The sequence below is a fragment of the Vespa velutina genome, chromosome 22, assembly GCF_912470025.1.
Source record: "Vespa velutina chromosome 22, iVesVel2.1, whole genome shotgun sequence".
NCBI classification, from domain to species: domain Eukaryota; kingdom Metazoa; phylum Arthropoda; class Insecta; order Hymenoptera; family Vespidae; genus Vespa; species Vespa velutina.
The window spans coordinates 3,190,199-3,207,439 of NC_062209.1; the positions used below are offsets into that span (position 1 = coordinate 3,190,199).

General features: G+C 30.5%; 5 protein-coding genes across 9 annotated transcripts; 2 read left to right on the forward strand and 3 right to left on the reverse strand.

Annotated features, from left to right (window-relative positions):
* The first annotated feature begins 607 nt into the window (after positions 1–607).
* Positions 608–2,803, forward strand: LOC124956423 (flexible cuticle protein 12-like). Its single transcript, XM_047512216.1, has 3 exons — positions 608–763; positions 1,519–1,766; positions 1,921–2,803. Exons 1-3 carry the CDS (start codon positions 755–757, stop codon positions 1,979–1,981), a joined length of 318 nt encoding a protein of 105 aa, XP_047368172.1. The 5' UTR covers positions 608–754; the 3' UTR covers positions 1,982–2,803.
* Positions 924–10,448, reverse strand: LOC124956416 (anillin). Of its 3 annotated transcripts, none has more exons than XM_047512205.1 (19): positions 9,982–10,448; positions 9,511–9,637; positions 9,217–9,411; positions 8,758–8,930; positions 8,513–8,689; positions 7,677–8,193; positions 7,310–7,593; positions 7,115–7,232; positions 6,783–7,006; positions 6,567–6,677; positions 6,280–6,479; positions 6,070–6,196; positions 5,721–5,970; positions 5,467–5,631; positions 5,140–5,402; positions 4,896–5,066; positions 4,556–4,778; positions 4,325–4,469; positions 924–4,253 (listed from the first exon to the last, which is right to left on the reverse strand). In XM_047512205.1, the coding sequence occupies exons 1-19, from the start codon at positions 9,997–9,999 to the stop codon at positions 4,154–4,156; spliced, it is 3,588 nt and encodes a 1,195-aa protein (XP_047368161.1). In that variant the 5' UTR covers positions 10,000–10,448; the 3' UTR covers positions 924–4,153. The 3 variants fall into 3 exon arrangements, with proteins under 3 accessions (XP_047368161.1, XP_047368160.1, XP_047368162.1); XM_047512204.1 differs by having other exon boundaries at positions 7,677–8,262; XM_047512206.1 differs by lacking the exon at positions 4,896–5,066 and having other exon boundaries at positions 7,677–8,262.
* LOC124956419 (zinc finger MYND domain-containing protein 10) lies at positions 10,442–16,279 on the forward strand. 2 transcript variants are annotated; one of them, XM_047512209.1, is made up of 10 exons: positions 10,442–10,640; positions 13,235–13,351; positions 13,626–13,804; positions 13,872–13,980; positions 14,062–14,348; positions 14,454–14,659; positions 14,715–14,884; positions 14,949–15,086; positions 15,178–15,410; positions 15,481–16,279. In XM_047512209.1, the coding sequence occupies exons 3-10, from the start codon at positions 13,707–13,709 to the stop codon at positions 15,560–15,562; spliced, it is 1,323 nt and encodes a 440-aa protein (XP_047368165.1). In that variant the 5' UTR covers positions 10,442–10,640; positions 13,235–13,351; positions 13,626–13,706; the 3' UTR covers positions 15,563–16,279. The 2 variants fall into 2 exon arrangements, with proteins under 2 accessions (XP_047368165.1, XP_047368167.1); XM_047512211.1 differs by lacking the exons at positions 10,442–10,640; positions 13,235–13,351 and adding an exon at positions 13,431–13,520.
* On the reverse strand, positions 10,935–13,364 carry LOC124956418 (serine/threonine-protein phosphatase 2A regulatory subunit B'' subunit gamma-like). The gene is made up of 7 exons (XM_047512208.1): positions 13,167–13,364; positions 12,925–13,058; positions 12,461–12,847; positions 12,003–12,328; positions 11,719–11,932; positions 11,503–11,630; positions 10,935–11,351 (listed from the first exon to the last, which is right to left on the reverse strand). The coding sequence occupies exons 1-7, from the start codon at positions 13,225–13,227 to the stop codon at positions 11,240–11,242; spliced, it is 1,362 nt and encodes a 453-aa protein (XP_047368164.1). The 5' UTR covers positions 13,228–13,364; the 3' UTR covers positions 10,935–11,239.
* On the reverse strand, positions 15,636–17,007 carry LOC124956421 (40S ribosomal protein S12). 2 transcript variants are annotated; one of them, XM_047512212.1, is made up of 5 exons: positions 16,916–17,007; positions 16,745–16,781; positions 16,372–16,506; positions 15,953–16,157; positions 15,636–15,731 (listed from the first exon to the last, which is right to left on the reverse strand). In XM_047512212.1, exons 2-5 carry the CDS (start codon positions 16,759–16,761, stop codon positions 15,663–15,665), a joined length of 426 nt encoding a protein of 141 aa, XP_047368168.1. In that variant the 5' UTR covers positions 16,762–16,781; positions 16,916–17,007; the 3' UTR covers positions 15,636–15,662. The 2 variants fall into 2 exon arrangements, with proteins under 2 accessions (XP_047368168.1, XP_047368169.1); XM_047512213.1 differs by lacking the exon at positions 16,916–17,007 and having other exon boundaries at positions 16,676–16,781.
* Positions 17,008–17,241: the final 234 nt, after the last annotated feature.

Here is a 17,241-nt window from a genome sequence, read left to right on the forward strand (position 1 = left end):
GTTGAAGGACTTTCATAAACCCTCTCCGCTCACCCCCACTATTTATCATTTCTAAGTTCCCATATAAATGTAATTCATGAGAAATTACAAATTATTCTTATTCGTTACATGCATGATCTATTAAATGTCTATGTTAGATAAAAAAATTTTTTATCAAATGCTCATAGGTCAATTGAAAAACGTGACGAGAGGTAAAGAAAGAGTTTTCAAATTATACGTTCTCATAGTAAACTTCCGCAAGTGGGCGGTCTCAATGGGAGGTCATTGTTATTTTTTCATTATAATAATACATACTTTGAGCAAATGATTCCATTAATCGCAAAATAATCGATGCAAGTACAATATTTACATCGTTATGTATCGTTTATTAGATACGGTATGAAACGATCGATGAGTGCTATCATAGATTACGAAATAAAGGACGATCTTGAGTACGAAGGTGGTTTCTCTCAGGAGTAAGGCAAAGTAAACGCGTTTCTATCAACGACGAACGAATGCGCGTCGAATAGCTCTCGCGGTGCATCGTGGTGCATCGCGGATGCATCCTGGGCAGAAGCAAGCAAGCACGAGGGGGAGTAGCGATCAAATGAATCTCGGAGGCCATCGCGAGTGGGGGGATGCATCTACTGCGATTTTCCGACTATATAAAGGCAGATGTACCGCACATCCCTGGTATCACGTATCGGTTCGTCGTTAAAGGACGAAAGGGTGCAAAGAAGACGTTTATTACGAACGTACTTAAAGAAATCTCATAATGAAGACGGTGCGTGTGATTATGAATAAAGAAAGAAAGAGAGAGAGAGAGAGAGAGAGAGAGAGAGAGAGAGAGAGAGAGAGAGAGAGAGAGAGAGAGAGAGAGAGAATTAAAATAAAAAAGAAAGGAAAAGGAACGCAGATATATTTAAATAAAAAAGAAACACAGAGAGAAAAAAAATATATACATATATATTGCATTAGAGACGAAACGATTGATCCGAGATCGTGTATCGAAAAAATTCGTGGGTACAAAAGCCGCCGGCAACGATTACGACTACAACGACGAGGACGACTTGATCGATCCCCGAAGCAGCATCCAAATTCTTTTTTTGCGTAACAGTGAAAGTGAAGAGGATCTGTGACGTTTGTGCGTGCGAGCGAGACAGACAACGCGCACGAGCTCTCGCGTGTAATCCAGACATTCGAAAGAGGAAACCAAGTTTTAATGTCTCTTCAAATTCTCTCGGTGAAAATCACTATCGATTGATCTTCCGTCCGTCCAATATCGAGCTTTCATAGCGGGAATATACACATCGATACACGAATAATTTTTTAGAGGACGATTCTTTCGACGGAATAAAGTGAATCCGATTACGCGTATTTTTTTTTTCTTTTTCTTTGTCGTAATACTTAGCGTCTTTGATTCCTTTTTCTTTCTTTTTTCCATAAACTTTGACGTTTAGCGAAATTCCAAAAAAGAAACAAACGAATTAATAACAATGACAATATTATAATAATTGATAATAGTTTTTTAACACGCAGGTCATCATTCTAGCGACTCTTTTGGTCGCGAGTCTCGCAGCACCGCAAGGTAATCCGAATGATATCACAATTGTAAAGCAGGAGGAAGTGAACAATATCGGAGTAGGTGGATATCACTTCAGTTACGAGCAAAGCGATGGACAAAAAAGAGACGAAACAGCGGAGCTTAGAAATGAGGGTACGGACGACGAAGAATTAGCCGTCACGGGTAGCTTTTCTTTCATATCTCCGGACGGTCATACGTACAGGTACAAGCAAAATTCAATTAATTTAGAAGAAAAATATTTAATAAACGAAAGGAATAAAAAGAGTATTAAAGAAAAAAAAAAAAAAAAAAAAAGGAATATAAAAAAGATCAACAGCAACGATAGAACTATTGTCTTTGATTGTCTTTGATTTTAGGGTCGATTACACTGCCGACAAGGATGGCTTCCATCCTAACATTCAGCTCGTTTCGAAATAAAAAAAGAGGACTCGAGGAGCCGAAGGAATTTTACGCTAACAACACGTCACTTAGGATTTTTTGACATACCCGCATAAAAGCGCATAAACAATATTCCGTCATTACATGTATGTTCCATGTACGCTGCGAGACGCGCGATTCACAAGTGCGAAGTGTTCTTCTATTCACGAAGCCTTCGATCGTTGCTTTCGATTCAAAATTTTCTTCGTTTCCTTTCTCCTTCCTTTCTCCTCCTTTCTCATTACTTTTCTTCTTTTCTTCTGCGCTTCTTCCTTTTCTTTTTCTTTTAGGATTACTTTCCCGCCGAATCGTATTTTCTTATATAATACATCGCGCGAGAGATATCAACGATCGAAGCTTCGATGATTTTTTCTTTTCTTTTTTTTTTTTTTTTTTTTTTTTTTTTTTTTTTTCTTCTTTTAATACGTATAAATTTGTACGAAGAAAAGAAAAAAAGAAAGAAAAATTCACAATTTCTAGAGATTCAATTCGGAAATAATTTCCCTTGAAAGATATCGAGATGTATCGCGTGGAGCAAAGTATACAAATGTTCTACGATCTTATGCGCTCACGTGCTACCCGCGAAAAACGTGCTCGTTCCGCAGATACGGTACATGATGTAACATTTATAAACTGCCAACAAACACTTTGAACGAGAGACATCGAAGAGTTCGTTCTAAGCAAACTAAGCGAGACGACGGCGTAGTGTTCATTTTAGCGTCGCAAATATCACATTACAAGACACACTTTTCTCCTTCCTTTTTTACATATGTACCTATTTGTATCTGTAATAATAATGCAGCATATGCATATAAACTTGTATGTGGTATTGAATCTTTATTTATATTGCAATGTCCTTCCTAAACATATCCACAAGCGAGAAATGATTTTTCTTTTTAACAAAATCCAAATCATTTTTACTACTTATATAACGGATCGAAATTTTTTATTATACATGAAGAATTCATAAGAGCAATATATTTAATTGGTCTGTTAAAAAGAAAACAAAAACGAGTATGAACTTGTTCGTACATATAAAGAAATATCTTTATATCTTATATTAAAAAATCTGTATACATATAAGGCGAAGGTACAAAAATTTGTGAAGATATGTAAAAATATAAGTATGTAAATATTTATGAATATATATCCACATACATATATATATATATATGTGTGTGTGTGTGTGTGTGAGGGTATATATATATATATATATATATTAGTTGATCACTACACCGCATTAATTCATCATAATTCGACTATTTACAAAATGTTAGTAATATGTCGTTACAATAAAACATTTTTGTTACTCTTGTCTGAACATTAAAAAAAAGAAACGTATAATTGAGCATGACACAACGTTTTTTGAAATCAAATTTGTCGATTCAATTTTTAGTCTGCTTAAGCATTCGTAGAAAAATAATGGCGTGCCTATAGTATACACATGTAATGTTACATTTAAATGATACAAATAAAGTCAAAAATGCAACTCGCATAAAAAAAATGAAAACGAGAAATTAAAAAATATAACAGAGTAATTCTTAATGCAAAGAAAAATATAATTCTACTACGATAATATTTAATATAGAATATCAAAAGAATTCTAATTGAAAAATATTAATATATTATTTTTTTTTTTTAATAAAAACAACATATATATTTTTTCAACGTAACATATTCTCTCGTTAAAAGATCACATGAATATACATTGTATGATTTTATCAATGATGTTTCTTTGCAATAAGAGCTCGTTATGATTTTTATTTATGTTTTATGGATTGACTTTTTCCGTATGTATAAGAAATGAACATTACATATTGTAATACTTTCAAACACCAGCAAAATAATTTATCCAAGTAATTAAACAATCGAATTTGTTTAGACATACGTTAAATCATGTTCAAATTGTACATTATTTCGCGGTTTAAATTATATATACCGCATCTCATTATTTGAGATTTAAGAGAAATATTTTCATATTCACTATTATATTCTACGACGAAAAAAATTACTATTCTTTAACAAATATAATAGAATTTAAATATTTATTGCATTATTTAAAAATGCATACGCGCATTAAATAAGCCTAAATTATATTTTACTAATATTTACTAAAAGTATATACTCAAATACGTTGCAATGTAACATATTCATTATTCTATGATATTATATTCATGAGGTATTGCCCCAGATTCGTATTAAATGTAATACCTTGTTAAGCTTTGAACACCATTCTAGCCTATCTTCTTTTGTATCAGCTGAGAAAAGATGTCTGTAAAAATATTCCCATATATTAAATATTATCTTAAATTTATTATTAGGATTGTATAATTTACTACTTACCTAATGGTTGTTTCAGATCCATTTGTTACCATGATAAGACTATCGACATCACCAGGTTGTGCTCCTCTTTTTGTTTCAAGTAAAACTGTATTGGCACGCATGCAAATGCTCAGAGGTGCTAATTCTACATTTTTTGTAGAAATACCTACGATAAGGAATAATAAAATATATAAACCATTACAAAACATACATACATACATATATATTTATATTGTAATAAATAATAATTACCACGTAAATCAAGACTTCCTAAAGGAGTTTTCTTGCCCTCATGATAAGGATATTTATAATATGATAATGTAGTTCCTTTGAGGAGGCACCACCTTCTTTGCCAGATGCCAAAACCAGAAACATATTCAAATATTGTAAGGAAATTATGATATTCCACCGTTATTGAGGGCTCACAAGACACATGCATTTGCAATCGACCTTCTAGTGGGGATTGCTGTGGAACCTGCAATACGATAATGCAATATATTTCAAGTATTTTTTATCTCTCTTTCTTATTGATTTATCTTGGAATTTATTATTAAATTGTCAACAGGTTATCTAAAATGAATGCACGTCGTACCTTATTTAAAGTGAATTGTTGACGGTGTATTTCTTTGAGACTAAAAACAACATAACCAGATAAATGAAAAGCAGTAGATCGAACTGCTGAAGGCCCTGCTGGACTTTGAACATTTGGCATTACCAAGCGATTTTCGATTTTTGAACATTTCTTAGGCGTTTTAGATGTGTGCTATAAAAATTGTAAATTTATAAGATAGTCGCACTACGCGAATGCGAAAGAAAAGAAACAAATATAATTTTACCTTTTTGCTATCTTTGCTGCTATTACCAGAGTTCCATCCACCGCCATTGTTATGAATGTGATATTTAACTTCGTGGGGAAGCATTTCAGCTTGAGTTTGAAGAGAATAAATTTCGACGGTGATTTTAAAATCACTGTATAAATTTTGTAATTTTAAGGTCGAAGGAAAGCGTAAACAAGAATCGCCTGATTCAGCAAGAACCACTGGTGTAGTTAATACTTCCTCCAAATAACGTATCAAACAGACAAAATGAAGGCACGTATCTATAAAATCTTTATGATTGAATTTGTTCACAAAATATAGTAAAAGTGAACGATTAATACTCACTTGTAGCAATACTTCGTAAATATTCGCGTCTCAATGGTAATGTAATGGCTGATACTGTAAGTGATCCAGTATCTTCTATTTCTGGTGAACCTGGTACAGCAGGTCTCAATGTACCCTCAACTTTTAATCTTTGAACCTCATTTAGAGCGGCTTGTCTCCTATGAACTATTTTAAAAATCATATTTCGATTATAAGGGACTCTAAAGCTATAAAAATTTTAATCAAAATAATATAATAAAAAATTATGAAATTACTAGCAATAAGTAGAAGTCTTTCTCCTTCGACTTGCTCTTGTGAACCATTAAATTCAATTGTAGAACTACATAAATTTAAAGCTTGACTAGCTTGACCAATGATCGTTTGCTGCTTGCAGACTTCGTCTAATAAATGCTTCACCTTTTCTTGCACTAACATCGTTTCATCTTTTACAGGCTCCGTAATATCAGAAACAGTGTCTATAATTTTTGTTACCGAACGAGAAGGGGTACCTTTCGGTGTTCGCAACTATAATTTTGAATTAATTAAACACGTATGAATTAAATAATGAAATTTATTTATGTATATATGTATGTACAATCAAAACTTGAACTATTATTTACTCACTTCTGATTGTTGACGCCTGTAAAAGCTGACGGTGTGCATTAAAGGCGTATGATTATCACCTTCTACAATACATGGTTCTTCACTCTTATCTGGAGTCACGAATTTAATGGGAGAACGAAATTGTGATCTAAAAAGGTAAAGATTAATATAAGTAAAATGTAATTATGCGAATAACGAATATTCATTTTGCGATATAGAAGAAAATCTTACCCATGAGTGTATTTAAAACTTGTAGAAGAAGATGATGGACTTTTTCCACCTCTATTTATTTTGGGGGGTGTTGGTCCATCCTGATAAAAATTTTTAACATTTCTCTCTTGTACTGCAAGACATTCGTCCAAATATTCATCCATTTCATCTAATACAGATATATCGGATGTAGTACTATCTGGATCGGGTTCGATCGATCTCTGTAAATACGAAAGTGCATTGAATCAGAATAATTACAATCGTATTTTTTAAGAGAAAAAAATCAAATTAATTAAAAATCGTATTACCTTTTTGTTCCTCATAATCTGTTGATTCACTTCACGCAAAATGCTTCTTCCTAAACTAGTGTTTACATCTTCAACTTCTTCTTCTTCGCTATCTAATTCGGTTTCGTTGTCCTACAAAAAAAAAAAGAAAAAAAAAAAAGAAAAAAAAAAAATTAGAATATAAGTATACTTTCGTTTGTTAATTGCATAATTTTCTTGCATTATAATATATTTTACTTGAACGTAATATTCAGCTTCTGTAATTGATTCACTCTCAGTAGTGTTTTCTTCCAAAGTAACAGTTGCTGGTTCTGTACTATCAACGGTGTACTCTGTATCCGTTCCTGTGTTATTTTCAATTTCTGAAAGATTAGGATACAGGCATCCAGATTTCGGAGGACACACACGTATACGCTTAGCATCTGATAATGTGACAATTTGTTGTATTCTTGGTAAGTTGCCTGTAATTTAAAAATAAATCAAATATTTATTAACTCAAAGAGTAATATAATAGATTTTAATTGTATAAGAAAAAGAAATTTTTTTTAATTTAAAATGTACACCCTTACCATGTCGTTTAACTGGCGATGATTTTTCTTGCTCTGAATTATGTTTTCCGATCGAGTTTTTTGTTGACTGCGGAAGCGGCGGTGGTGGTGGTGGTGGCGCGTGCGGGATAACATTATCCTATAATTTTTAATAATTTTATAAATCATCTTGATTTATATAAGTCTTAAGATAATTAAAGGATTAAGATATATTACCAGTGCTGGTGTAGGTTTGACAGAACAAATAGGAGAATTCTTCGGTGAATTCGATTTTCCTTCACTACTTTCGCTTGTTCTAATGCAAGAACCAGCTGCGACTTGCGCTATTTCTTTATTCGTGTTGAAACGTGAACGTAACATATCTAATTCTCGTTGTCTTTCAATTTGAGCAGAACGTAATATATTATTTTCTAATTCTTGAGTGTGACCATGTTCAAATATAGCACGCTGAGCAATGACTCGATTAGAACTTTCAGCTTTACGATTGATTACAGGCATATCTATCAGAGAAAAAAAGAAATATAATTATGTACTTATAAGTATCGCGTCTTAAATAGCATATATAATAATAGATATAACATACCTGTCCCATGTCCAGATGGTGAATTAGACGTCTCCTTTTCATGTAATTTACTAGGTGGTATAGACATGGTAAGTGGTGCTTTTGGAATTAAAGGTGCTTCATCCTTATTTTTTTCGAAAAGAGCTTTTCTTTCAGATAGGCTCATTTGAGCTGGATCTTTTGTCTTAACGTCATTATTCCGCGATTCAAACATGGAAGCTTTACTCAACACAGAACCAGGTGATGAACCAGGTAGTGGACTCTTCGGTGAGCCATTAAAACCAAATCTAGGTGTTACTCTAGAATTGTTTATATTGGTATTTGTAGTAGTCCTTACTGTTTTTTCTGATGTATTTGAATTTGGATTTTCGGCATCCTTAATCGTCCTATTTGTACTTTTATGCACATTCTCATCGTCTGTCACCTTGCCCTCTATTACTACGTTAAGTTTCGAGTTTGATATATGCTTGTCTTCTTGTTTTTGCACGGAATTTGTATCTTTTTTTGATGGGGAATTTGATGGGCCTGCTCCTGTTTCCTGAGAACAACTCTTAAAGTCATACACTAGACGACAATTGCTTTTTGTACGACTAAAGCCTTGAGCCTCCTGTAAATATCCATCTAATAAATTTACTATTTTTTGTTTTGTTTTAAAACTATATATATATATATGTATATATACATATATAATTATATCATATATTTATAATGAAAGATAATACTAATATATATTTCACAGAAAAATCTTCTAAAGCTTTAGTCCTTTGTAAAATCATATTACTATTTTGTACGATTTATCTTTTATGAATATGTTTTTAGAAATGAATATAAAAATAATATATAATAAAAATACTTACTAAGCTCTGTAGCATAGTTTTATCCCACTTAAATTGTCTGCTTGAACTAGCTTCGGAATTACTACCACTATTCCATTTACTGCATCCACTTGTACTTGGTTGTGGTTCTGCCGTATTCTTCACTTTGTCATTAAATTTAGCTTGTATTTGTTCTGCCTTAGTGGGCGTTGTTTTTGTCTACAAATGATAAATTTTCAATAAATGGCTATTTATAATAAATATTAAAATTTGTTACATATACTTACAAAAGTTGGATGTGATAAATCATCTTCCCAATTATTAATGGTTGAGGCAAGAGCTGCCAATCTATCAAGCCTGGCACCTTTCTTTGCTGATTTCAATCCTATTTGATCCTCTTCAGTATAAAATTTTTCTTCTGTTCTATGAATAGGTGAACTTAATTCACGGCTAGTATCTTCTACGTGTGAAAAATAAATTCTTACATTATTATAAATTCATCATAGAATATTAGAAATTTATAATAAGAAAAAAATCAAGAACTATTGAAATAAAATACGTGGGTCGATATAATAAAGCCTTTTTTAATGAAATTATTCAATAATATTAAGCATGATAAGAAGCAAATCAAATAAGGAGAGTTACATTGTGTACTTGTACCACAGTTACCATATACAAACACAATGAGATAGTATTAGAAACCAGTTTTAAAGGAACTGTGTGGGTGTTCACACATTCAGGCTTACCAGAATATAGCTTTCCCAGCCTTTGTAGCTTTGACTTGACATTGCTTATACCTACATTACCATTCTCTTTACCAATCTGTTTAGTTTCTTCTTCAACTATCGTTTTTGAAGGACTATATTTTTTTACAGATTTTTTAGGAGATTCTTCTGTTGTTAATTTTATTGGCGATTTTGCTGGGCTTTTGTTTTTGCTTACTATAAAGGAAATTTTTAATATTAAGTTCAAAAATGATCATCAAATAAAATAATAAAAATTATAAATTTCAATCAATTTGAACATTAGAATAATTATACCTGCTGCTTGTGCTAAAATTGCATTAGCATCTTTTAATGGACTTCGTCTTCTTCTAACGTCATGCCCAGCATTAGACAATTGCATATTTAATTTTTCTCCCCTTGCCTTAGCACGTTCCAACATTCGCTATAATAAATAATACGAAAGGAAAAAATTAAAGAGAAATTGAGAGAGAGATATTACGTAGAAGAACTGATGATAAAATAATTTGTATGATAGAAAAACTAATGATATGATAATTTACATACAAATTATAATTGTATGTAAATAATATTAATTACGGAATGACAAATAAAAATTGGAAGAAAAATTAAAATAAAACAAATAATATGTAAAATTATATAGATAATATGCTAATAATATGTAGAATTATATAGAATGGACAATGAAAAAATTAAATTAAATGAATTTAAAATTTAATCACTGGTATAGTAAGACAATATGTACTTTCTATTATACTTGGGACTTACTTGAATCCATGGATCCATTGTTCGTGATTTTTCTTTATTTTAAGGATAAACGTATAACAATTTTCAAACTACCGAAATGTACTACTGCCACTTGGAATAACTTATTTCTTACATATATATATATATCTCTTTTTGATAAAATGTCACAAAAAGTTTATAGATTCTTTAGCACTACACACATACGTAAAATTCGTTATTTTCGACCGTTGTATTTAAACACAACCGCCATGCTATAATACGACGCTCGTCAAGCTGTTAAAAAATAACGTTCAATTATCAATCCGCTTTAACGATATCATTCATGGAACAAGTATATCGATTGCAAAAAAGAAAGAAATTCTTGTAAACTATAATGTGAGTACAATAAACGATTCCAAAAAACCTATCGAATTATTATACTGTCGAACAATTCAAATATTAGTGCGAGCGTCCTAAAGCACGACTTGAACATTTAATCGGATTGGAGCAACTGCGACGCTCTTTCACTGATTTGCTCTACCATCGCAGGGGGGCGCAGTACCGTTTATGAGTTAGCATTTAAAATATTGTCATCTGATTGGTTGAAGCATTTAAACTAAAAACGATTCAAATAATCATTCAAATTGATAAACACAATAGAATCGGATATGGATAATTTTTAGTAATGAATGATTGAGCACGTAAGTGAATTCATTTCAAAATATATTTGTTAACATCTTCAACTTTTATCAAGAGTTAAAAGAAAAGTGATAGGTAACTTTGTCAATGGAATCAGTTTATTGATCTCCTTGATTTGATTAATGGAATTATTCATACACTTTTCTTTACTGCAAAATAGTCCCTCTATTAGAGCTGTGATAAATTATAAATCATGGACATTAGGGTTATAAAAATTTGTTGTCATGAAAGTTAAGTTTCTTTTAAATTCAAATCATTCATGAAAAAAGAATTGTTTATTTATTTGTTTGTGTGTGTGATTTTTATAAAAATAATTTTATTTACATATCATTTTATACAGTATAGTCTTACGCTTCCTAGAATAACATTGAAATAACATATTCGAATATTTTCATTTTATATATTGTTCATTTTTTATAAAAAAGTGCAGACTTTAAGTATGCTCCTTCAAATTTTAGGAGTTTTAGGATATAGCCTGCATAGTTTCAGTATGATTCATCCCTGATATAATATCATTGATATCATATCATTACTTTTACAAAAGCAAAGCCATTAAGGAACTTTAGGTATATATGGATGTTATTTTCATGCTTTTAATTTATCATACATGAGATGATTCATCTCCTGTATCAGCAGCCATAGCTTCACGATTTTCATAAGCCCAGAAACCATGAAATTCTATTAAAATACTCACCATTGTATCACCTTGTCCACTAAAATGTGCAAATGTGATTTAAAATTTATTTAACTGAGAATTTAATTGAAGTAGAAAAATTAAAAAAAAAAAAAAAATAATAATAAAAGAAAAAAAAAGGAAACAAAAAAATAGAAATTCTTTGCAATATACAAATATTTTTCTCTTACCAAGATAATAAATCCTGTAATGTAATTTTACATGGGTTAGCTGGCTTAACCATATCAAATATTTCATCTTTTACATCTTCAAAACTTACTGGTTCTTGACCATGCATTGTCATTTGCTCTTGTATTGCCTGTAATATAAAAATATTAATACTACTAATAAATTAATAAGCATATTTCCAAAAAAAAAAAAAAAAAAAATAATTTTTACAAACTTACTCGAAAGAAATAATTAAGACAAAATGTATCAAGATAACCACGATTATTAATATCTAATATACGAAAAAGATAATGTAAGCTTTGAGGTTCGTGTCGATTTTCCAAAGCCAAGACAAAGTCCAAATAAGTTTTGTAATCCATTTCCCCTTCATAAGTTAAGCATTCTTGAAACACTCTTTCTAAAAATACACCGGTCAAAGTGCCTGTTCCATACCTTTAAAATAATTTAAATTATTTTAATATTTAGAAAATATAAATATAAAAGGAATTTTATAAGGCAATACCCTGCAAGCTCTTCCTTATTAAGCATTCCATTATGGTCTCTATCAAGGTTAAGATACTGGCCATAAACTTTAAGAGCAGATGGTGCTGAAAACCAATTTGCTTCTTGCAAATCTTTAGGTAAATCCTCATCTCGTAATTCTAATAGATCGTCGAGAAAACTGCATGCCAGAATATCTTGTATACGAACTCTTCCAGTTCTAAGAGGATCCAAAAAGAATAAAAATTTTCTAACAGCTGTACATACATAAAAAGAATGAAATGATTTTTCAAGACCTTCAAGTTGCGGCAGTGTTGGTATCAGTTCTAAAATATAATTTTCCAGGTCCTATATAAAAGTAAATGACAAAAGGACATATATATAAAAAAAAAAAAAAATTAATATACATATTGTAAATTAAAATATTTTGGAAGTAGAAAAACAAAATTCGTGGGTTATATAATAAAGTATTAAACTTACAGATTCCCTAAGGTATCCTTGTCCAGTGACATCATACAAAGAAAGTCCAATTCGCGTTTGATGTAACCAAACTTTCCTCATGACATAATTAAATAATGCCATTATACTTATTCTTCCATGTTGATCACCTTGTTGAAGTTTTGCAAAGACAACTGCAGTAAAATATGGACTACATTTGGTACCAGCCAATTGGCCCACTTTTTTAAAATCTTCATAATTAATCAACTGTTCTTCTCCTGACAAAGGTGGACTATGATATTTGTCTAACAATACCCATAGTGCTTTTAATTCATTATTATCTAATAACTGACGTGAACGTCTTTGTAGAAATAATGCACGTGTTTCTTCTCTTAATTTTTGTGGTAGTATCTCATCTTCTTTAGGTAACTAAAGCATATATATTTTCTTTATAAATTGATCATTATAGTTTAATATATTTATCATAACTTTGATAAGTTTTATACCTTGAAATAAAATTTAGGTATCACTTTATAAGTTAAATCTTTATCTTTTGCTTTTGTGCCTTTCCATTGATCATATATTTCTTGAAAATAATCATCCTCTATTTTTTCGCTTTCTTCTTGTTCCTTTTGTTCAACTGGAAAAAAAAAAATATATTAGTAAAATTGAATTAACAAATTATATTTTTTAAATACCAGGATATTGATTGTATCCAACATAATTATTATGTTTTATATATATTTACATTTATTTGTCAAGGCACATTTTTGCAACAACATTTCTAATTCCATTTTAACATTGAACATTGTTTAGATCCAATAAATCATGATGCGTGATCGCTACAAGTTGCTGCGATTTAGGAACGTTGTCAACAAATTTTGATGATAAGATAGTTCGCGACATTAACATCCAACTATCTGCCATCTTGTGGTAAGGCTATAATCGATTTATGGTTAAAGCAGATATAAATTATCGATAGTCGAAATAATTATATTATATTATATTATCGATCCATCTCGAACACGTAGTACTAGATGTTCTTTCAATCTCGATATTTGAAATTCAATTTCGAATTATAAGCAATTTTCTTAATATTGAGGTGTATAATACTTGTTGTGAATTAATCAAATAAGATAAAGAAATATTAATGTATTACGTTTATTGAATGTACACCATTGACTGATTAATCAATACACATTACCAGGGTTACAGAAATTCCGAAATTTATTTACAAATGGTTGACACTTTAAAACTACCGAGGACCATTTAACTGAAGCGATTAAAAATGTCATTGAGTACAGAATATATAATTGCACCATGGGAAGCCGAGGCTTACGTACAGAGTTTAGAAATATCGGATTTGCAAGATATCTGCACAAAAAAGTAGAAAACTTTTATCACTCGTAAGATATGCATATTTTTATCTAATAAAAAATGTAATTTATTTTAGATGGTTCGAATTCCACAAAAGATTGATCTTGCTAAATCAGCAAAGTGTTCTTGAAATCAGTGACTTTCGAGAGGAGAGCATCAAAGAGTGGTTTGTTTGTTTAAAAAAAGTACATCGTATTCCAAAATAATATTCGTAAAATTTCATATCATATCATGATTATATTTATTAAGATCATTTTCTTTTTCAGATACCAATTTTAATATACGAAGTTATTCAAATTGATATATGGAAACACAAAATATTTCCCCTTTTAATCGATATAAATAACGAGCCGGAAAATACGTTTATGTTATTTAGCATATTCTATCACGAAGACGTAGCAGCTTCATTGTTAGAAAATGTTTTATTTCATTGCGAAAGCGCAATTACAATGGACGATTCTGTTCTCGATCTTATCGATTATGCGGTTAAATCTGTGACTGTTCTTCTCAATAGAAATGATATCGAAATATATGAAAATTTAAAAGATCCCAGGTAAAGAATGGATAAGAAAAAAAAAAAAAGAAAAAAGAAAAAAAAACTAACTCTACTATCGATAATTATTTTAACTTTTCGTTTTTCTTTTTTTTTTTTTATCAGTTGTTGCTTAGAAGAAATATTAGAAAAGAAGAAAGAACTTGAATTCGATATTGGAATGAGATGTATCTCGATTCTACGATATTTGGCTGAATTTTTAGATAGCCTACCACTTTGCGCAATTTCCCGAATGTTATCTGTACACGATATTCCGTATTTACTTGTTCAACTAATCGAAAATCATCCCTGGTCAAAGAATGATGCCGAAGGTGAATTAGATGAATAAAGTTTTAAACGAGTAATTATTTATCTGACATCTTTTAGGAAATCTTATGTTATACGACGGTAAATGGAACAAAGTTAAAGACAACGAAGAAGGTAAAATTTCAAAGGTAGAAGCACAAATATGGTTTGGTTTGCGAGAATTACTTCTTAATCCAAAATGCGGCCCATACTACGAAATTACTGAACACAGACTAACACATTTATTAAAGGTATCTCATTACTGTGTTTATAAATAATGCAAATTTAAATACAAAAAATTTCTTTGTTTTTTAGTTACAGAAATACTTGCACGAAATCGTATTAGATCAAATTGCACCATTGATTGATCTTAAAAGATGGTTAAGTTACTTAAGTATGTCAGCAACTTCATCAGCAACATCCCGTCCTGTCTATGTCGAAGTGATTCCTCAGGTAAAAAAAATAACATAAAAACATCATTTTACTGTCACGCAAATTGAGTATAGAAATATTGAAGACATTTGTACATTTAATTGAATCATAGATAAAACCAATGATTTTGGAAAAATATCATAAAAAATGGAAAAAATTGGCTAAACATCAAGCAAAGTCTATATTTACTAAGGACACTGACTATATTAAAAGTTCTGCACAAATTTTAAGCGATGCCTATGACTTGGATAAATTGGATTGTATAGATATTAAAAAATGTTTTTTGTGTCAAGAACAAGCTAAAAAGCGTTGTTCCAAATGCAAGGAGGCGTGGTATTGTGGACGGTAATTTTTAATCAGTGAAATATTTGATGATTGCCGGAACAATACTTAAAAGATTTTATATTGTTTACAGAGAATGCCAAGTAAAAGATTGGACCAATCATAAAGATATTTGTGAGAAAATAACAAATAGCAGAAGTGATAATCCAAATTGAGAATAAAAAAGTCAAATCTGATATAAATAAATAATCGATACTTATAAAGGTATATAATAATTTATATCCATGATTATGTAGAATATTTTATTAAAAGGATTTAATGTACAGAACTTTGTTTAAGGTATTCCATCAAAACATCTTTAGCTGGTGTGTCTTCTCCAAAGTCCTGCAAATATAAAATTTCTATAAATAAATGAATAATTTCTCTTTAACAAAAGTATAACAATTAATTTAAAAGATATCAGAATGGCATGATTACAGCATTGCAATTTTATATTACGGGTTCTACTCAGTAGAGGGAGCCATATTTATCATCATATAACATGTTCAAAACTCTATTAATACAAAATTATTTCCAAATATAAAAGTTCCATTATCAATTTTTACCTTAATAACAACACAAGAGCATCCAACGACTTTACGAGCTTTGCCAGCACTGTCAATTTTGCATAGTCCAGCCCATTCACCCAATTTTTTATTATTATCTACTTTAATAAGTGGAATTTGATGTTCATTGCAAAGTGCTTGAACTAATTTTTTGTACATCGGTTCGTCGCAATTATCAGCTAAAATGCACAGCATCGCTTGCCTCCTAAAGAATAGAAGAAAAAAAAAAAAAAACTTGAAAACATTTTACACGAGTATTCTTTATCTGAAAAAAAAACTTTGTTATTGTCGTGTCAGAAATTTAAAGCATAAAAACAGCATGTATATTTTATATGGGTTCTGCTCAGAAGAGGGAGCCATAAATATCATCATTCATTAATTTCAAAATGCTTCATAAATAATAATTATATTTAACTTACTTGTCCAATGCTTTAGCAGCTTCATGAAGACCATGAACTACTCCATCGTGAATGAGAGCATTTTTTAAAACTTCTTGTAGTGCTGTATTTACGTCCATAGGACCTCCTGCAGTGATCGCAGAAGGCCCATCATCACTGCAAATTATATTCGATAAATAATATTGTTTAACGAAAAACCGTATTAACACCTAAGCGACTAAAGATCAAGTTAACACTTTTACAAATATCTACATATTTACTATAATTAATTCCTTTACAATACAGATTCTTAAGGAACATAAATCATAAATTTATATTCACTCACTTCTATTTATATAGTTTAACTCTAAAAACTTTAGAATGAAATTATTTGTGTACACATAACCACACTTACGTTCCCACGTCGGACATGTTTCTACTGGTTCAAAAAGCTGAAATAATTACACAACATTAGTATTTTTATATTACAAATTACATTTTGATATTTTTTTGTGTAAAAAACAGAACGATGACACTATAATAAACCGATATTCAGCGCGCTGCCATACAGCATGCTTCCATTTACCTTTTCTTAAGAGGAAAGAGAAATGGCTTCCACTAGATCATGCGGCTTGTTGCTACATTCATTGTCAACTCGATTCGTCTTTTGATTGGCTGATGTTGCGAATGGAGCAGACATCTATAATCATTAACGTAGAACTAACATAGACTCACAAACTTTTCCAATTTCATGCTATTTATATGTTCGACAATGGGTAAGGTAGTTTACATCTACATTTGGTAAAAACGAAAAGGTTAAATCATTTGCATAACAATTTCAAAACCTTGAAGAATGTAACTATCAATGTTGATAACGAAATATTCAACGTTATCAAAAATTTGATTAATGAG